At 56.9% G+C, this 16,544-nt stretch overlaps 1 protein-coding gene across 2 annotated transcripts in view; it reads left to right on the top strand.

Moving 5' to 3' along the window:
• The window catches only part of DAPK2 (death associated protein kinase 2), a 144,503-nt gene that overhangs the window by 102,825 nt on the left and 25,134 nt on the right, over positions 1-16,544 (top strand). For both annotated transcript variants that reach the window (XM_062204797.1, XM_062204796.1), the window contains exon 4: positions 1,977-2,115. In XM_062204797.1, coding sequence (XP_062060781.1) covers positions 1,977-2,115 — 139 coding nt within the window. The remainder of the gene's footprint in view (positions 1-1,976; positions 2,116-16,544) is intronic.

Below are 16,544 nucleotides of genomic sequence, written 5' to 3'. Positions count from 1 at the left end.
TGGATGCTCTTTCCCTGATGCCCAGGTTCTTGAGTGCATCCAGGCGTTGTTAAAGAAAGGAGCGAGAGGGTAGAGATGCTCTTTATTTAGGTGAATTTGGGGGTGGCAGGGGGCGATTCCTGTAAGCATCTAAGTCGAGTCCGCCCGAAACGAGTTTGAATCCTAGCTCTGCTACTTATGGGCTGCACGACTGTGGGCAATCACGCAACCTCTCTGAGCTGCTGTTTCTCTAACTGTGAAATAGGAAAATAATAGTCCTTAGCTCAGAGAATATTGGATGGCTAAAGAAGATAGTGCGCATAAAGCATGTAACAGACTAAGTGTTCGATGAATATTCATTCACTGAATAGCAAGTATTATTATTATGTTATCTAACTTGGTAAGGTCCATGGTGGGATCTGGGAATCCCCGTGGGAAGCAAGTTCTCCAGGTGATCTTGATCTCAGTCTCTTACTGAGCTCCTCTGTCCCAGCCTCGGCGACCCCAGCATCTGTCGGCAAACAACCAAGCCCAGCAGGGTCGCCAGGCCTAGCAAGCCGAAGCCTCCTATTTTTACCTGGCGACCCCACATCCCAGAGGAGATTGCTTTTGCCTTCTGAGTCTGTATTCCTGTCATATTACCCATAGGATGTAAGAATGCAGGGAGCCGGTGCCGTGGCTCACTAGGCTAATCCTCCGCCGGCGGCGCCAGCACCCTGGGGTTCTAGTCCCGGTTGGGGCACCGGGTTCTGTCTCGGTTGCTCCTCTTCCAGGCCAGCTCTCTGCTGTGGCCAGGGAGGGCAGTGGAGGATGGCCCAAGTCCTTGGGCCCTACACCCGAATGGGAGACCAGGATAAGCACCTGGCTCCTGGCTTTGGATCAGCGCAGTGCGCCGGCCGCAGCGGCCGTTGGGGGGTGAACCAATGGAAAAAGGAAGACCTTTCTCTCTGTCTCTCTCTCTCTCACTGTCCACTCTGCCTGTCAAAAAAAAAAAAAAAAAAAAAAGAATGCAGGGAGTGAAAAAAGTAGCATCAGAAGTCAAGTCAAGAGTCATATTCTAGAGCCGTCAGAGATTGGTATAGTTAATGGGTCTTGTGTTTGGATTGGGAGACTTGCCTAGATTCCCTTGAGCCTGTGGAGACTGACTGTCCTTTAGAGCAAGGGGACTTGAGGGGCCACCTGGCCCGGTCTGCCCATTTTGCAGGTGAGAAAGCTGAGACCTAACCAGAGAAGGGAAATGAGTTGTCTGTGGTCAGTGACAGGGCTGGAGTGGTGCCTAGGTTTTCAGTTTCTCTGTGTTCCTCTTTGTCTTCTGAGTCCGTTCACACCATAGCACTCCACCCCTGTTCGCACTTAGCCCATTCAGGCTGCCATACAAGCAGATCCCATGAACTGGGGGGCTTACCAACGGTGGAGATTTCTGTCTTGTGCTGGAGGCTGGGAAGTCCGCGGGGACTCCCTTCCTCCCGGATGGCCCACTTCTCCCTGTCAGCTCGCACCACGGGAGGGGCGGTGAGCTGTCTGAGGTCTCCCTTAGCAGGCACTCATCCCAGGCCTGGCAGCTTTGCCCTGGGGACCTGGTCACCTCCCCAAGATCCCCCTCCTGATACCTCAGGGGTTAGGGTTTCAAAATATGAACTTGGCGGAGGGGGAAGGGCAAGAAAACCATGCAGAGCATAGCATCTGCCACTGTGCTGGGCTCGGTCCTCAGCTGCCTCAGTCAGAGAGGGGACAGGGTGACAACCACAGTGACCAAGAGCCTGGGCCTGCAGGGTGAGCAGAGGCTAAGCATGGCCTTGTCCTGGTGCAAAAGAGCATATTGAGGCAGTCGGTCCTTGGTGCTGTTTGGATAACTCTCCAGACGTGGGCAAGGGGGAAGCTGCCCCTCCCCACCCCCACCGGGTGCCTGGAGGGTCAGGTTCAAGGTGCACTCGGGCAGCCTGGCCTCTTGCCACGCAGAGCTGACTGGGCCTGGTCCCCCCACCGGTGTCTTGCAGAGTGTCTGGAGGAGAGCTCTTTGACTTCCTGGCCCAGAAGGAGTCGCTGAGTGAGGAGGAGGCCACCAGCTTCATTAAGCAGATCCTGGATGGGGTGCACTACCTTCACACAAAGAAAATTGCTCACTTTGATCTCAAGGTCAGTAAGGGGCACAGGGGACGAGCACCCAAGTTTAGGAGGCAGGAGGGGCCTGGGGCCTGCTTGGCCCTCCTCATCCTACCCTGGCAAAGCCTGAGCTCCCGGGAAAGCAAGGATGCCGTGCAGAGAGCCCGCCTGTCCAGTCCTGCAAGAAGCTCCTTAGCCAAAGCACAGGGCATTTTCCAGGGAGCAGGAGGGGTGTGAGTTTTAAACAAGCAGACCAGCGACAGGAAACCTGGAGCCAAGCACGTTTCACACGATGGAGCTTTCCTGTTGTCACGAGCGAAGTCCAGGCTGGGCACAGCCAGAAGGGATTCCTGAGGTCCATGGGCTGCCCAGCCCCCGCCCAGCCCAGCCTGCAGCCTCCAGCCCCGCAGGGACCCCTGGCTGCCCTCGCTGACTCTGCCCCACAGCGCAGCCCTCAAGCTGCGTCCAGGGCCAGTGATCATTTGTGGTAACTGATCGGCAGGGTCGAGAAAGTTCACCGTGACCGCATTGGATGTCATGAAGCAAGAGCGTGGGCACGGTAGGAAGAGCAGTCCCCTTAGTCACGGCTCGGCCGCAGTCTCATGTGCCCTCGCGAGATCCCTGACACCCAGGGTCCCCCGCTCGGACTCGGGACACGTGTACGGGGGAGACGCCCATTTGTTTTTCTGTTCAGAATTCCTGTGATCTTTCAAGGACCGTGCTGGGTGCCTGAGAATTGCCATAGATACAAAAGCAGCCAAGGTTCTGTCTGGGCTTAGTTCCTCTTTCCAGGGAACTCGGTGTAGAAGAGAGAGAAGAAAGATCAACAGCTCTAAGTGTTGTGAGAGAGGAAGCCCCAGGCAGGGGGACTGGGAGCACCGTGGGAGCCCCAAAGAAGGGACATCTAAGAGTAGGGTATTAGAGAGGGCTTCCTGGAAGAGGTGGTATTTGAGTTGAATCCTAAAGTACTGGCGGGAGTTAGCAGAGAAGAGCCTTGTAAGGAAGGGAGGACTGTAGTGTATGTGGTCACTAAACAGGGCAGTGCTTTCTTGCAAAGTGCACGCGAGAGGGAGTGCGGAGGGAGCAGGAAGCCGACCCCAGGGGAGGGAGCTGAGCCACGGAGCTTGCACTTTGCCCTGAGAGACGCAGGGGCCGGGTGAGCAGGGAGGTGAGAGCAGCAGGTGTGCGTTTCAGGACAGTGCCTCTGGCTGGGGGGGATGGACAGAATGGGGACAGCCTGGAGGCCGGGGACTGGCCAGCTGCCAGTCTGGGTGAGACGTGGGAGAGGACAGAGGCTCTGCCGAAGCAGTCATGTGAGCAGCCGTCAGTGCCTACCTAGATGTGTGGGTAAAGGCAGGGCAGAGTCCACGTCGACACCTCCATTCTGGCTGGAGCAGCCACGACAGGCCCCCCCCCCCCCCCCCCCCCGTCTCACGGTAGCTGGGCCAGGCTGTGAGCCCTGCACCCCAGTGTGCATCATCCTCCCAGCTCTTCCGCTGGTCCCCCTCCGGTGCCCATTGTCATGATATTTTGAGTTTCCTCTAACAGAAGGCCTCTTACAGTGTTTTGCCCAGGAGTCACAGGGTCAAAGTTGGGGTCCCCTGGACAGGCCTTTGGCCCTCCGGGGTCATCCACCAAGCAGGAAATGGCTTGCGTGGGGGTGCACCTGGGCCTCCTTGCTGGTAATGCGATGGCCGGCTGTGCTTTGATGTCTGTGCTGGCTCTAGGAGAGCAGCCTCGGATGAGCTCCTTGTCTTTTCTCTAATTGGTCTGGTCAAGGTAGAGGAGTTGCAAGAAGCCAGCAGGGCCCAAGGACCAGGGCAGGTTCACGATGTTGCTGTGGCGCGCGGAGGGCTGGCTTGCAGTCTGAGCCTTGCTGTTTCAGCTTCATTGCAAGTCTGCCTGGCACAGGGCTGGTAAGGGTTCGAGAGAAGAGGCATTCCGTGCTGACTCGGGGACAGGGGCTCTGATCACGGCCGTCTTCATTGCTTCCCTTTGCGGAAGAGAGGGAAGCAGAACTCTGGGCATGGTGCTTTGGCCCCCTCTCCTCCACCCCCAACAAAAGGAAAACAAACCCTGCCAGCGAAGTCCTTACCTGGTTGCTAGGTGGGAACTGCGGGTGGGGGCTGTGCCTGGGCACCTCCTGTGACCTGGGGACAGTCTGGGCAGGCAGACCGGGTCGGTGAGGATGCTGCTAACCCCCACCCGTGGCCTTGCAGTTGTGTGGACTCCCCGGCCTGTGTGGCCCTTGGCCCAGGCCCAGAAGGGCAGCTTCAGGAAGTGACGAGGAGCTGGAACTCAGAAGGGTGACCTCATGGTGGGGGAGATGCTTCCTGCAGCCAGAGTGGGGGTGTGTGTGCCCCCTGGCTGGAGCCTCCTGCCAGCTGGAAGGGTTCCTGTTCGACATCCGGCGGCTCAGAGGATGTCTCTGGCTTCCACGTCCTTTCCCACCATGGACAAGCCACCTTGTTCTGGGGCTGGCACTGGGGTATGACGCTGCTTGGAACGCCTGTGTCCCATAGTGGAGCGCCTGTGTCCCATAGTGGAGTGCCTGTGGTCCAGCCTCAGCTCCACTTCCTGCTGATGAGCACACTGCCTGGTAGGCAGCAGAGATGGCTCAAGTACTTGGGTCCCTGCCACTCATGTGCGAGACCTGGATTGGCTTCCAGGGCTCCTGGTTTCAGCCTGGCACAGCACCTGCCGTTGTGGGCATTTGAGGAATGAACCAGAGGATGAGAGATCTCCGTCTCTCTCTGCCTTTCAAATAAAGAAAAGTAAAATAATTTTTTAAAAGATGATAAAATCGGCCGGCACCGTGGCTCAACAGGCTAATCCTCCGCCTAGAGGCGCCGGCACACCAGGTTCTAGTCCCGGTCAGGGTGCCGGATTCTGTCCTGGTTGCCCCTCTTCCAGGCCAGCTCTCTGCTATGGCCCGGGAGTGCAGAGGAGGATGGCTCAAGTGCTTGGGCCCTGCACCCCATGGGAGACCAGAAGAAGCACCTGGCTCCTGTCATTGGATCAGCACGGTGCTCCGGCAGCAGCGCGGCGGCCATTGGAGGGTGAACCAACGGCAAAAGGAAGACCTTTCTCTCTCTCTCTCTCTCTCTCTCTCTCTCTCACTGTCCACTCTGCCTGTCAAAAATTAAAAAAAAAAAAAGATGATAAAATCTACATTTTCCTTCCTGAGTTTGATTCTTCATGAGGGGTCTCTGCTTTCCTGTCCTGCTATATTCTGTTTTTTTGTTTGTTTGTTTGTTTTTTTGACAGACAGAGTTAGACAGTGAGAGAGAGAGACAGAGAGAAAGATCTTCCTTCCATTGGTTCACACCCCAAATGGCCACTACGGCCGGCGTGCTGCGCCGATCCGAAGCCAGGAGCCAGGTGCTTCCTCCTGGTCTCCCATGCAGGTGCAGGGCCCAAGCACTTGGGCCATCCTCCGCTGCTTTCCCAGGTCAGAGCAGAGAGCTGGACTGGAAGAGGAGCAACTGGGACAGAACTGGCGCCCCAACCGGGACTAGAACCCGGAGTGCCGGTGCCGTAGGCCCTCACCAAGTGAGTCAGGCCGGCCTTGCTGTCCCGGGGACTCGACCACTGTGTTGCCTCCATACGTTGTCCATAGCCTGCTCTCTATGCCCACTTTCCAGCTTGAAGGTGATGGATGTGGGTCCACTCCCGGACCTGCCTTGGAGCGTGAACCCCCTGTCCTCAGGCTGCTGTTTGATGAGCACCTCCTATGTCCCCCCGATGGTGCTGGGGGCAATCAGACTCCGTCCCTGCTTGTACACATTGCCAGCCTCACTGCAGAGTAGATAATTGGACAGGATCGCATAAGATAAGCGGTCTCGGTAAAGACAGATCATGGCCCGCTCTTGCCCAGAGCTCCTCGATGGGTCCTTGGAGCCCGCGGGACACACGGCCCCATTCGGGGCCTGCCGTGCGGGCCTATCTGCAGCTCAGCCACCCTCCCTGCTCCAAAGGGCCGGCCCAGGTCGTGAGATGCCGGCTCCGCGTTCCGGCCTCCCTCCTGCTCTGTTCCCGCTGCCTCCCCGGGATGTGCTGCTCTTCCTTCCTTCCGCCCGTGGACTTCCTGCTCACCCCCTGGGGCCGAGGAGAACCGCCATCTCCTAGGGAAGTCCCTGACACCCTCGCCACTTCCCAGCAGCGTAACGAAGACTCACTCGACTCTGCTTCCGCTGCCCTGTGTGCAGACCTCTGCGCGAGCGCTCCTGACTCCCTGCCGCACGGCGCAGGACCGAGTTGCTCCATGTCAGGTGAATGAATGCATGCATGAATGAGTGAATGAGTGCCTTGCTGAAGACCACGTGCATGCATGATGCCCAAGGAAAACGAGAGGTTCCAGGCAGGCTTCAGTTCACTGATGTGTGCATTTATTGAGGGCCCACTGTATGCCAGGGGCTGGAGTGACAAACATGAATGTAACCTGCTGGCTCCCTCGCAGGGGCTCCCCTGAGGCCGGCCGGCCGGGGAGGCTGCCTGGAAGTAAAGTTACCCAGTTCTCCCCAGGGTGAGCGCCCCGCTACAGCAGAGCGGGAGCTGTCCTGGTGGCTCCTGGTGTGTGCTGGGAGTCACCGCAGAGAGGCCCAGTGATGTGGGGGTGGGGGCGGGGAGGATAGCTGATGTCGCACCGTGTTTACCTGGGTGGGAGGAACACTGGGCTGAGTGTCCCTCAGTACCGATGGCACCCACATGCGATCACTAGGAAGTGGGGCTCAGTACCACCAAGGAACCTCGTCCTGGCCCAGGATCCCAATACAAAGACCCTGTGGAGGGTGCTTCGTGTGGTTTTGTGTTTATTTTGGGTTTGGGAGTTTTTCCCTGGGCTTGAGTGTGTCTGTCTCCCCTCTCTCCAGTGCCTACCCCTGTCCTTGCCCCAGCCGATCCAACCTGAGAACTCAGATACGGAAGGCAGTCCTTGGGTCTGATGGGGCTTCATTAATTTTGTTATTTTTTTTTTATTTTATTAGTTTATAAAGAACACAAGTTTATTTCTCAACAGTTCTGGAAGCTGGTGTATAGATATTTTAAGTGAAAAGAACAGTTGTAGGAACTCATGAAAATTATATGCAAGCCAGGAACCCAGCATTCTAAGGGGGCTTTTGGTTAATTATAAATAGTAATAAGAGGGACAAATACCTGAGCAAGATGCTCCATTGTAAATGGAAATTTCAGGGTATATGGAACTTTCTAGAATATGGCATGCCTACACATCTGATCTTCATTGAAGTAGAAGGTAGTGTTACTTTGTTTTACATACAAAGCCACTGAGATCCAGAGAGGTTATGTGACCTGCCCAAGGTCACACAAGTACTAAATGAGGGTGCTGGGACTTGAGTTTAGCCAGAGAGGCAACACCATAAGCAAAGCTGGGAATCACCGGATTTTCTTTCACAAGCTTCTGACACTCTAGATTTCTTACTTCTTTAGGTCATACCTTTAAAAAAATTAATTTTTATTTTTATTTTATTTGAAAGGCTGAAGCTAGGATCCTGCAACCCCATCTGTCGCTCCCCCATGGGTAGCAGGGACCTAAGTACTGGAGCAGTTACCTGCTGCCTGCCAGGGGTGTATGTGTGTGTGTGTGTGTGTGTTAGCAGGAAGCTAGAATCAAAAGCAGAGCTGAGGTTCAAACTCAGGTACTCCAGTATCAGAAGTGGTATCTTAACCACTGCACCCAATGCCCACTCCCCATAATACTTTGTATTGTCAACTCCATACAGCCGGTTGATTCTCGTAGAATACTTCCTTTGGGTCTTGCCAAACCGTCTATCAGTGGCCCCCTAGGTTGCAGCGACAGGATGCAGGTAGTTCTCATGAGAATGCTGGTGACGTGAAGAGGGAAGCACGCGTTGGAATTCTCCAGCTCACGGGTGACACAGGCAGCTCCGTGGCTCACAGTGTTTGACCACGGGCAGCGTATTTCCTCAGTTTTCTATGCTACTCACAAAGTGGTAGCTAGAGACATAACACCCTTTCCAGCTTCATCTGTGTTATTAAGTGAGCTTCTCCATCACCTTCTTACGTCTAGAGTCAAGGAGACAGTACGTCAGGTCCTGGTTGCCGATATCCGTGGTGTAAATGTACCCACTGTGGCTCATTTCAAGATCCCTTACTGGAGTGGGGCAGAAGTGTGCAGTACCACCTTGTATAGTATTGGTCTCCAGTGATACAGATGCAAAGGGGATAAATAACCCAAAATACGAAATTGTAGTTTTTGGAAAGGAAGTTATGAGTTTTATTTTTTTTAAAGAGCTGTCTTTTTTTTTTTTAAGATTTTTTGTTTATTTGAAATTCAGAGTTACACAAAGAGGAGAGGCAGAGAGAGATCTTCCATCCACTAGTTCACTCCCCAATTGGCCAGAGCTGCGCCAATCTGAAGCCAGGAGCCAGGAGCTTCTTCCAGGTCTCCCATGTGGGTGCGGGGCCCAAGCACTTGGGCCATCTTCTACTGCTATCCCAGGCCATAGCAGAGAGCTGGTTTGGAAGTGGAGCAGCCGGGACTCGAACCGGCGCCATATGGGAGGCCGGCGCTTTAGGCCAGGGTGTTAATCTGCTGCACCACAGCACTAGCCCCATGAGTTTTAACTATTTATACTTTTGGCATAATTTAAGTTTGTATAATTTAATCCCTTTTTATTTGAAAGGCACATGCGCACACATGTACATACTCATAGCCACAGAGATCTTTTATTTACTGGTTCATCCCCAAATGCCGACAATAGCAACGGCCGGGACTGAGCCGTGTCTGACCCTTATCTTTGATTACAGCTCTGTTTCAGAACTGGGCACAGAATGCCTGTGAATCGAGCAATCCGCTGTCCTGAGCCAGTGGGCTCCAGTGCACCCCTGGTCCCCTGAGACTGGACAGCAGCGTGTGCTCTCTGCAGGCCCGGGTGTCAAGGAGGCAGCCAGTGTCTCGCTGAGTGCTTACTGCAGGCAGGCTACTCATCTCAACACGGGAACACAGGAGGGAGACCCTCGGGTTATGCCTCTGATATAGGGAGGGGAGGGTGTCGGGGCCCGCTGGGGCTTCAATGTGCCTCCTCTGAACCCCTAACCGTATTAATGGTTCCATTCTGCAAACAAGGGGTCCAAGGCTTGGAGAAGCCAATGACTTCCCAAGGTCATGCGGAGGGCACAGGGCAGAAGTGGAACTCAGGCCCACATCTGTGGAGGCCAGGGCACGAGTGTCCCAGACACGTGGGCTGAGCTTGCTTTCTAGTAACTGCCTGGGGCCCACTCCTGGGGATGGGATTTTGTTGCTTTTGTCTTTTTTATTTGGTTCCCAGGAGGTTGCCATTGGTGAGGAGCGAGGCTTGGGGCTCAGGGTGCCAGGATCCAGGCCCAGGTTCCTCGCGGGCTAGAAGGGCACCAGCCATCCCGCCCTCACGCGGCGGTCTCACGGGTCTGAGGATGGGGGGTGCTGTTGTCACGGGTGCAGACTGGAAAGCCTGTGTGCTGGCCCAACGTTGAAAGCTACTGGTCCTGGAATGGCCTGGAAAATGAGCTTTCCTTCCTCTACTGCCCCAGGAGGGCGGAGCCGGGCAGTGGCCTTCCCTGGAGGAGGGGGAGGCCACGAGTGGGTGGCCAGAGCCTGTGGTTCAACAAGTCCAAAAGCAGCTGAGTTTGGGCTGTGGGTTTTCTGGGGGAAAAGCCTGGAGCTGGGGCAGCAAACCGCTGAGGCTCCCAAGCTGGGTTGGAGATGCCTACGTGGCCGGCAGCCTTGGGGTAACCCCAGGGAGCCCCTGCATCATCTAGGCCAGGGCAGGGAGCTTTTCTTCTGCCAAGGGCCTTTTGGGTATTTATAGCATCGTTCACGGGGCATACGGACGATCAGCTTCACGATGAGCCTGCTATATAGATGTATTGAATTTCGAGTCCCGCCTGTAGTTATCTTGGCAGGGTCAGACCACACGGCCCGCAGGTTGGACGTCCCCCACCCCCCCTGCCCTAGGCGAGGGGTCAGCGTGGGATCATGAGAAGCACACAGGAGTTGGGGCCAGCCTGCACTTGGCCCTCAGCTCCACTCCCTGCTGCCTGAGGCACCGCTGGCGGGCACCTCCCCTGCAGTGCGGGGCTGGCGACAGCACCGGCCTCGCAGAGTGAGGCTCCAGGAGTTGCACATGGTCCCGGTGCAAACTGGGAAGTGCCGTGGGCTTTGCTCTGCCCTCTGCTGGACTGGGTGCTTGCAGGAACAGGGGAGAACCTGCCCTCAGGAGGAGGAGGAGCCACACACACAACTTGAGGCCAGGTGGGGGGGCGGGGGTTGTGTGTGTCCAGGCTGCGCCTCGGACGATGCTTCCTGGAGGAGACGGGATTGTAGCAGAGCCTGGAGGGGTGGCGTGAAGGTCCACAGGCACAGGATGAGGAGCCTCAGTCCCAGGGTGGACCACAGGCCGCTGGCTGGATCCTCCTGGTGGCGCTCTTGAGGCCACGTCTGACAGTAGTCCTAACGCAGAGGTGGGAAACCTCACGGGGGCGGGGGAGAAGGAACTGGCCCAGTGTCAGGCTGCTGGCCAAGGGCAGGGCTGGGACCCCAACCCAGATCCCGAGGCCTGTGCCCGTCCCTGTTGTCTTGGTGGAGTTTTGGAAATCGGGAGGTGCGAGGCGTGCGTACGGGCTGCATTGACTGATTGGTCCATTGATCCAGGAGATGGGAACTGAGCACCCACTGTGAGGCCAGCGCTCTTGGGCGCTGGGGGTAGAAATGGGAGGCCGGGCCCTGTCCTCGCCCAGGGGTCTGGGGGGATGTGTAAGGGTGAGCGTACTGCTGCTGGCTCTGCCAGAGGCACCCACAGGCTGCCCCACAGGCCCCTGGGTGGGAGGGAGGAGTCGCATGTGCGGGGTGGGAGATGTTCCAGGGTGGGTGCGTTGGAGCTGGGTGCCGAGGGGAAGGAGCTGTGGCCAGGGGCATCGCAGCAAGGGAACTGCAGCTTGGGGTGCGGCAATGAGGGGGCAGCGGGGATGTAGCAGAGCTGAGTGGAGGTGGCCTGGGGAGGGAGGGCCTTGATTGTCCAGCAGAGGCAAACGCTGGGCGTGGCCCACACCAGAGGCTTGTAGGGTGGGGCTGCCTGTGGTCTCGCCTGCCGTGTGCCGGGAGGAGCGGGAGCCGCAGCATCCTGGAGGCCCCCGGAGGCCCCGCAGCAAGCAGCCTTGTTTCCGCGGTTGCCGGGCGCCGCCTGAAGAATCTGGGGCCTTGCTTGACGTTGCTGGTGAAGGTTCACTCGCAGGAAGCTTCCTCGTCTCCATGGCAGCGGCCTGGCCGGGCCCCAGCCAGCGGCAGGCAGGCTACACACGGACCTTGGCCTGCTGGCTGCCCATGTGGGTTCTGACCCTTGCTCAGGGACCCTGGCAATCTCTCTGATTCTGTGGGCTGCTTTGCAATGTGAAGGGACCAACTGACCTCTGAGGACCCCTGCTACCTGTTGTCGGGAGTTGGGGTTGGGATGGGGGTGGGAGTGGGGTCTTTGAACGGGCACCTTCCACACACAGCTGAGTGCGGGCGGCTCACCGGGCACTGTCTGAGCTCCCAGGCCGACACTCGCTGCTCCCTCCTGGAAGAGAATGAGCAGACATCACCCGCGGTCTGGAGTCTCCTGGGTTGTGCCCCTTTTGTGTGCTGTCCGTCTGAATCCTCAGAGCAACCTAGGCCTCGGTAGGTGCTGTCCCCACGCTACAGAGAGGAGACTGACTCTGCCCAGGCTCCGTTCTGTAAGGGGCAGAGCTGGGATTTGAACTCACGCCTGCCTAACTCCAGTCCCTTGTGCTTGGCACTTTCCTCCATGGCCTCCTCCCCGAGGGTGCCTCTCTCCTGCATGGGCTCCTGGGTGTGCTGTGCTGGGCACGTGGGACACGTGTCCCTCCTGGAGGTCTGGCTTCTGGGTGGCACTACAGTTAGATGCAGGACTCAGAGGGGGCACATAGGCCTCTCCCACGGGTGCCTGGGGGCAGGCTGAGCCGCTGGGTTTGTTTGGACAGGCGGGGGGCAGTTGCACCTCCTGGGGGAAGCTCCACAGGCCTGGGCTGGGCAGCACCTTCTGCAGGGCGATCTCTTCCTCCAGCCGTGCTTTGGCGGTGAGGTCAGCTGTGTGGGTGAGGGATTTGGTGGAAGTCAGTAATGCCAGGGAGAATGACAGGAGCGGGGGAGTGACAGGATCACGCTCCCCCCGAGGGCATCTGGCGAGGGCCCAGCGCCTGTTCTTCCTTCCTGACCCTGGCACTGGCCCGGGGCTCAGGGCAGTGCAGGTTTGCTCAGTTGGCTTGGCAGGTGGTGCCACCTTGGAATTACTGAGCCTCGAGCTCGAAGGGGCCTTGGGCGGCATCCAGTGTTTAGCTCGGCACTGGGGGGGGGGGGGGGGATGTCCAAGGCCCGGAGACAGGAAGTGGCCTTGCTTAAGTTCACACAGCCTTGGGGGTAGAGCTGGAACTGCGGTCTCCCCCACCCCTCCCTCCGGCCTGGGTTCTTTTCCACACTCTGCCCGGTCTGGGGGGAGGGAGAAACAGACCTTGGGGGATGGCCACTTTCCTGTCCCCCAGCTGCCTTTCTGACCTCCCGACCCACCAACCTGGCTCCAGCCCCCAAGAGCCCTGTGCTCTCTGGCGCCCCTAGTGGTGGTGGGGGGCTGCAGCATACAAGACACCACAGAGGGACCTCAAACTGACTGGCAGTTTTCCAAGGGGAAAGGCCTCCACCTAGGAAAGTGGCTCACAGATGAGAGACAGCCTACAGCTCAGGACTGCCAGCAAGCTTGTCAGTGTCGAGGGGGTCAGAGTCAGAGCAGGAGTCCTTGGAAAAGGAGGGAGCAAAGGGAGTGTGGCCGTCGGGGACAGGCTGTGTGGGCATGGAGAGGCAGGGAAGGTATTCCTGGCTGGCAAACCAGCCTGAGCGAAGGATGGGTGTGAGACGGTGCCCTGGGGGGTGGCACTGCCCAGCCTGAGAGGTGTGGGGCAGGCACAGGCAAGCAGTGGGCGATGAGCCTGGAAGATAGCGTCCAGTAGCCTGGGGCAGCTGGTGCAGAGGCGCCAGGGCCTCAGGTATCAGGCAGGGCAGTCGGACTCTCCCTGGTGGTCAGTGGGACCACCCAGGATATTTAACCAGGGTGGGTGATGCAGAATGTAGAGCGCGGGCTAGCCTGCCAGGGGAGCCCCTGAGACTCTGCCATGATGAGCTGCTGGACCTAGAGCAAGTCATGTAGCTCTCTGGGCTCAGTTTCCTCATCTGAGAAATGGGGATGATAACAGCATCAGGGTGACTACAAGAATCATGTATGACACTAGTATGCTGCTTGGCTTGGGTATGGTCAGGCTGTGAGTGTTGGCCGGGACAGTAAGAAGGAGGTCTTTTTGAATGCAGGAAATATGCTGATGTAGGGAGGTCTCGATCTCCCGGCCAGCCTGGAATCACCTTAGCTGGCCAGGAACCCGTGGCATCTTTACTCCCAGGCAGGGCAGGTCTTGGGTCTGCAGGTGCATCTGGTCCAAGCAGCCTAACGAGTGAATGGTAAGTGAAGACAAGAAGGCAAGTCCTGATAGCCCTGCAGAGCCTTCCTGCTGCTCCATGACCCCCACCCCGCCTGACAGCCCCAGGCCGCGCCCCTGTGTCAGATCTTCTCCTCTGAAATGAGGGGTGTCCTGCTTGGGAGCACCTGAGGCTCTGAGGACCAGGTTGGGGCAGGGCCTGGGGCCCACTCACCTGCGTGAAGGCATCACCAGAAGAAAGTGCATCCAGGTACCTGAGGTTGCTCATGTGGCCAGACCCGAGTGCCACTCCCGCTTCCCCCTGGGGTCCATGTAGAAGATCCAAGAAGAACAGGGGAAGGAGATCATGCAGTGCAGGGATCGGCTTTGAGGGCTGACAGATCCCCGTGTCCCTGAGTCTGTTAGAGTCTTAGTTCCCTTTTCTGGCCAAGAGGAAGGATAACACTGCCACACAAAGGTCATTGAAAGAGTTCAGTGTCACACATGTGGGCAGCACTTGGCTCTGTGTAATTCAGGGGGCTTAGCAGGTGGCACCTGTCTTCTCTCACTTACTGAGCACCTGCTGGATGGCAGGCTCTCTCCCAAGCTCTGGGGAGGGAGATGCTGGGAACAAAGCCCCAGGGACCGTCGCCGCCCAGTGGAGGGGCACGGGTCGGTCCACAGACAAGCTTGCCAGTGTCGGGAGCACCACGGGAGGGAAGCACAGGTGTTTGGGGAGCCTGTGGGGCTGATGCAGAGGCAGGGAGGGCTTCCTGGAGGAGGTGCTGCTGTCTTGACTGAAATGTGAAGGCAGCCTGGGGGAGGGGCGGTGATGGGAGAGTGTGCTCCAGGCTGCAGAGACGTCGCTTGCTGTGTGTTAGGTTCTTGGGGTGGGAACTCTGGTGAGAAAACATGGCCTCGCTCTGGGGTTCTTACCCACTTAATGTCTATGGGTTACAAAGTTAGGTATCCAACACCACAATTGCTGATAGAACAGCTTTAGAATCACTTGTAGAACATTTCCGCCAGCTCAGGAAGGAGCTGTATACTCATTAGTATCCCAGTTCCCCAGACTTGGGCAACTCCTAACCCACATTAGGCTTCTGTCAGTTTGCTGATTAGAAATGTGATCACACACCACGGGGTCTTTTGCGGCTGGTTCTTCGTCTCAGCATGACGTTGTCAAGGTTCATCTGCGCTGTCGCATGGTGTGAGTCCGCTTCTTGTTACTGTCACGTGACACCCGAGGCAGCCCAAGTTTCTAAAGAGAGGAGAGTTATTTTGGCTCCGAGTTCCAGAGGTTCAAGTCCAAGATCCAGTGGCCCCTGTTGGACTGGCCTCTGGGTAGGATGCTTCGCTGTGGAGCTGCAGGGTGGCACAGAGATGGGAAACGTGTGTGTCAAAGGCACGGAGGTCCCTTCTGAAGCCACCAGGATTCAGACATGGGGACTGCACTGCGGCGAGCTGATCTCGTTTCCCAAAGCCCTCACTACTACTACTACTACTTCTTCTTCTTCTTCTTCTTCTTCTTCTTCTTCTTCTTCTTCTTCTTCTTCTTCTTCTTCCTCCTCCTCCTCCTCCTCCTCCTCCCTCTCCCATTCCCAGTTCCATTCGCCATTGAGAAACTCCCCCCCGCCAAAAAAAACAAAACAAAACACCTTGTTCCTTTACATTCAAGACAAGGGTGGTTCAAGTCATTGCTTCTCAAGGTGTCAATTTCACTTCTACAGATTTCCTTTTAGGTACTCTACTAGTTGTCACAGATCAGGGAGAAAATCTGGTATTTATCCATTTGGGACTGGCTTATTTCACCATATTGTAAGTATGGTGTTTTCCAGATTCATCCATTTTGTTGCAAATGACTAGATTTCATTTTTTACTGCCGTATAGTATTCCATTGAGTGCATACCCCATAATTTCTTTATCCAGTCTTTGGTTGACAGGCATTTAGGCTGATTCCATGTCTTAGCTATTGTGAGCTGAGCTTGCTCTCCAACGCCGGAGCGGAGGCTCTCGGCTGGTGGGATCCTACATTGTGCACGCCTTCGCCCTCCACGTAGGTCCGCTGTGTCCCTCCAGTTTACGTGGACTCTCCTCTGCTGTTTTCTCCCTAAGTCTTCCCTGAGACTACACTCCTTCCACTTCGTTTCAACTCTCTTCTCCTAGACTCGAGCCACAAGCTTCCCCCTCCTGCTCTGCCATCTTAATGCACCGAGCCCTCACTTCCAAGCACCATAATTTATCATTTCCCCCTCTTTGGGCCCATTGACTTACGACTGGGGTTTAAAGCCTGACCGAATCCAGGGACCAAACCATGTTCAACCCGCCGCCAGCGTGTGAATACTTCACGCCTTTTTGTCGTCTTGGACTTCATTCCTTTCTGCGGCTGAGTGCTAGTGCCGTGTGAACCCTGCGATGCACAGTACGGGTGCGTCGTGTTTCAGGGCTCCACTCTTGGGTGGAGAGACTCTGGGTCTGCTTTGGATGTCTGTGTCTCACGTTTGCAGGACACTGCCTTTCGAATGCACTCAGGGGCAGCCATGGGGGAGCGGAGGAAGGCGGCAGAGCCGAGGGACCTGCTCGCCCCCGTCCTGGTCTCGGCAGGGTGGTTATGGGAGAGGTGGCGCTCAGGATGCTGGTCCAGCCTTTCTGGGGGCCCAGCCAGGGCATGGCCGTCCCCCACCTCTGCCTGCCCTCACCATCCGGGCACGCCTGGCAGCTGCCTATGGGTTCTGGGCCATTGTGATTCTCCCCGGAGAGCAGGTACCTTTGTTCCTGTGTCTTCTGAGGGCCAGAATCAGTTAACCGCACAGAGAAGGGTGAGCCGGGAGGACAGGAGTGTTGTCAACAGGAAACTGGCTGGCCGGGACAGTGAGGAGGCCAGGGTCGGTGAGCCGAGTGTGCAGCAGGCCGGGCCGGGTGGGCAGGCCGCCACCCGCACACTCACACAGATGCCGTGGCTGTGTTTACAGGAAACGCTGCCCATG

This window comes from Lepus europaeus, chromosome 11, assembly GCF_033115175.1.
Source record: "Lepus europaeus isolate LE1 chromosome 11, mLepTim1.pri, whole genome shotgun sequence".
In the NCBI taxonomy this organism is placed as follows: Eukaryota; Metazoa; Chordata; class Mammalia; order Lagomorpha; family Leporidae; genus Lepus; species Lepus europaeus.
The sequence above is the reverse complement of the archived record's forward strand: the minus strand, read 5'-3'. Positions and strand labels throughout refer to the sequence as shown.